The 4,240-nt window shown below is 39.9% G+C and overlaps 1 protein-coding gene across 2 annotated transcripts in view; it reads left to right on the top strand.

The window, feature by feature from the left end:
- Positions 1-212: 212 nt before the first annotated feature.
- atcaya (ATCAY kinesin light chain interacting caytaxin a) overlaps positions 213-4,240 on the top strand; it is a 16,441-nt gene continuing 12,413 nt past the window's right edge. For both annotated transcript variants that reach the window (XM_014000715.1, XM_014000711.1), the window contains exons 1-2: positions 213-886; positions 2,664-2,762. In XM_014000715.1, coding sequence (XP_013856169.1) covers positions 2,686-2,762 — 77 coding nt within the window. In that variant the 5' untranslated portion in view covers positions 213-886; positions 2,664-2,685. The remainder of the gene's footprint in view (positions 887-2,663; positions 2,763-4,240) is intronic.

Here is a 4,240-nt window from a genome sequence, read left to right as displayed (position 1 = left end):
ATAATAAATTGTATTTGATGGGCTCACGAAAGGGAAACAAGATAATCTACTATAAGAAGGACTGTGCAAAACTGTCAGCAACAAACAGCATATAATGCTGGGAATCTGCAGAGGAGCTATGATTGGCTGAGAGCAAGTGAGGTAAGGTAATGCATAATTAATATTTTGAGGAGACTTGTAGGTAAGTGTGAAAGCGAATGGGGCAAGGAGGAAACAGGGAAGGGAGAGGAGAGGCTCTGGATGGAGAGAGATGCTGTTGCCATGGGAAGCAGCCTCATAGGCGACCAGTGAAAACCACAGCAGGATTATCCTGTGGAGGAAAAGGACACTAGTGCTTGTTTTTCCCCTCCAAATTGTGATCCAGTGCAGGGCTCTGAATTGATATTGCAGTGAGGTGGAAACATGCATGTAGATCCACATAAAGAAGGAAAGGAAGAGCAGCCAGATCAGGATGCCAGAGCAGATGCATTCCCATTAAAGGAATTTTGTGTCTCACTGGGGTGGACATAGGCGCTGAGAGGCAGGCTGTCGGCTCACTCTTCACGGCCAGTTCTTCTCCAACAAAGGTGGTCCGGGCGGAGGACAGGAGGGGGAGTCCAGAACAGAGGTTCCCCCTGTCTTCAGGCACCTGCTGCTTGCTAGTTGCTGACACCGAGGACACTGAATGACTTTGTCAGTGCACGAGGCTGTGTGTGTGTGTGTGTGTGTGTGTGTATCTGTGTGTGTGCGCGTGTGTAAGCATCTGAATCAATCAGAGACAGAGAGGGAATTTCAGACTGACCGGTGCTTCTCTGTTAATGTGGAGGATTGAGACATTCTTCCCTCTAATCTTTGCATCTGTCACAGACCAGAGGAGAGGTTTTGGAGGGGATCTCTTATTGTACAAGTGAGTAACTGACTTTTTTTATTTTTTATGCTTTTGCATTTAGATTCCGATTGCATGTGTGAAATCATTTTTTCCTTTTATTGGATGCTCTATTTAGGGTGACCTACAAAGGCTGCAGAGCCATTTTGCTGTCCTGATGATGTGCTGCATCATGTATGGGGAAACGTCCTTTTTGTGCCGATATATTTTCAAACAATACCTTCCACTGCCATGTGAATGAACTATAACTGGTTTTGACCTATTTTTTTCCACCTTGCTCATGTTGTCATCTCAAAATAAAGGTTGGTTTGTTTCTTTTGCAGAAGTCCTCAATGATCTGTGACTATTTGATTCACAACCTTATCTGCATTAAATTAGGCTTCATAAAGTGAGATTATTATCTTGGTTGTATTATTTTATGTGAGATCAAAGACCTGTGAAATGTCTTCTTTTCATAAGGATTGGCAATAATCCAATTAAGTTTTTTTTTCCCACAAGGGTGACTGCCAAAAAAAATCACTCCGCTCCTCGTAATTATCTCATTTGAATTCATGATTCATTAGATTTGATCATTAATAACATAAAGCACTGTTGACAGAAATCCACTCATCATGTTTCTGCAGCCATTTCTTCAGGGTCTCTGTTTCCAAATATAAGAGAACTGGATGTGATTTTCTGATGAGCAGAATCTCCTCAGATATCACAGATGTAATATAAATGACTGCAGAACTATAAAAACAACTGTTCTTTTTAGGTCTGGTTAGATCATGTGTCAAACTCAAGGTCCGTGGGCTAAAAGTGGCCCGCCACAGCATTTTATGTGGCCCATGAGAGATACTGTATATTAAGTGTCTTAATAAAAGCTGCTTTAAATCCAGCATTGACCATAAACTACATCTCCCATGATGCATGCTGATTGTTTTTACCTATAAAATTATGGCATCCCACCCACCATTAGGGTTCAAAACCACAGGGTTCAAACATGGCCAGTCTCTCGCAAAAATGTAGCAAAATGGATATTTTACACCTCTTTTGCTTTAATGCTCAATTATACTACATTGTTAGTGGTGCTCGGAAACCTGATGTTTCGTGTTTAGTTTAGTTGAAGTTAAACATGAAATATTGAAGTTAGTTACAACTGGCCCTTTGAGGACCACCATATGTGGCCCTCGGTGAAAATGATAACTTAATGCATTGAAAAAAGTTGTGCACAGCTGGTAATAATGCATCTATTTGCAGCATTAGTGCATCAGAGCTAATGTCTTTTATTTATCTCAGAGCAGTAGAGGCGTCTTTAATACCATCAGTCAGTTCTCCTTGTTGCTCAAAGCATTTACCAGAACGTCTGTTCTTTTCTACTGAGGGCTGATGAACCATGTGAAGTTTTCCTGTAGTGACTAAAAGCCTCAGTGTGACTGGAGATCAAAAGGCAGCAGATTTTGTGGGATCAAACACCGATGAGGGTGGATTAGAGCAGAATGCTGTGCTACATGCCAGCCTCTTGAAATTTATTTGTAACATTTGACTTACGGGGCGACCAGAAAACAGTCAGTCACACGTCTCTCACATGTGCCTCTGTGCTCAGGGGTGGGGGGTGAAAACCACATGATCGGAGGTGGTTTCAGACCCTTAAAGGAAGGACATGATGTAAAAGCTTTCTAGATTTTCCTCATGGGTGTTTGAGACAGTGACATGCTTCTGCTGGGCATCGATCCAGGCTGTAATACACTGACAGTATGAGACCACACTTCCTTTTAAATGTCTTATCAATCAGTAGATTTCTCTGCTTTTCTCCAAGCTCCGGCTCGCCTCTCTGACGGATGGGCACCACTGAGGCGACTCTACGGATGGAGAACATGGAAGTAAAAGACGAGTGGCAGGATGAAGACTTCCCCAGGTAAGATTTCCTAATCTGACAACGCATTAAACTGTTGGGTGAAAGCAACAGATTGATCTCAGCTGAAAAAATTATGAGGCAAAGAAAGCATTTTACAAAATCCAGTGTTTAGTACTACTGAGCTGTTTCCTTGTCTTACATGACTAGAAATTAATTTACGACTTTAGTTTGTACATTTTTGCACTGATATGAAATGATTTGTGAGCCATGTAAAATTGTTCAGAGGTTCTGAAATATGACGACTGACAAACTGCTGTTTTAGCATAAACACTAATCAGGCAAAGATGCCAGGAACAAACAAGAGGAAGTACATTTTCTGCAAAACTGAATGCTGACATTTGTTGAAGAAGCTGAAACTGGAATGTTTTACAATGTAAGAAGCAGAACATTAGCTAAAACCAATAAACAAAACACAACGAAAAGCACAAGTAGAAAAATGGTTGTTTAAAAGCTAAAAGTAACAAAACACGCAAAGCTAAACAGCAAAATAGCTACTAGTTTAAAGCAGAAAAAGGCTAGCCAAAAGCTACAAGAAGCCTGACTAAAAGCTCAAAGTAGGACAAGGCTACCTCAAAGCTAAAATAAAAAAGCTAGCTAAAAGCATAAAATCTTGCTTAAAGCAACAAAAGATTAGCTAGAAGCTAAAAAATTCCAAAAGTGAAAGTAACCAAAGTATCAAAAGCCTTGCTACAAGCTGAAGCAGCAAGACTAGCTAAAAGCCACAAGTACTTACTGATAGCTTAGTTAGAAGTTGAAAGAGTCAAAATTCTGTATAAAGGCTAAAACAATCAAAATAAAACAGCAAAAGAATGCTAAAACTACAAGCTTAGCTAGAAGCTAAAATCAGCTAAAGGCTAGCTAGAAGCTAAAAGTAGCTAACGGCTAGGTAAAGCCTTAAACTAAAAGTAGAAAAAGTTGGATAAAGGGTAAAACAATCAAAATTCTAGCTAAAATCAGTGAAAAACTAAACAAAAAGCTACAGATATCAACATTTAACACGTCAGCTCAGTGGTTAGCATTGATGCCTCACTACAAGAAGGTCCTGGATTAGATTCCCAGTTCTGACCTGGGGTCTTTCTGTGCTAAAAGTATCATAACAATAGTTAAAAGATAAAATTAGCAAAACAGTAGATAAAAGCTAAAGATTTCAAAGAGAACCATGTTTTTGAAAGAATTGAAGAGATCTGAATGTACTTCTACGTTGAAAATAATAAATGAAGTGAAAAGTTTTGAAAAGTAAAAACGTTAAAGGGGCAATATCATATAAAATCTACTTTTTTGGGGTTTTATATCATGTTATAATGTTATACTCTCATAAAAAACATGCCCAACGCCTTGCTTTGACTCATTCATGCACGTTTGAGAAATCCCGCAGCGTTTTTAGGCAGCCGTGCTGAGGAGCAAAACAACAGGTGGGGACCAGAAACGCCTCTGGGTTGTGTCTTTAAGCCGAACTTCCTCATCACGGAGCGCACCCC

The sequence above is a fragment of the Austrofundulus limnaeus genome, unplaced genomic scaffold (genome assembly GCF_001266775.1).
Source record: "Austrofundulus limnaeus strain Quisiro unplaced genomic scaffold, Austrofundulus_limnaeus-1.0 Scaffold8, whole genome shotgun sequence".
NCBI lineage: Eukaryota > Metazoa > Chordata > Actinopteri > Cyprinodontiformes > Rivulidae > Austrofundulus > Austrofundulus limnaeus.
Note: the sequence above shows the minus strand (reverse complement) of the source record. Positions and strands in the feature narration are given on the sequence as shown.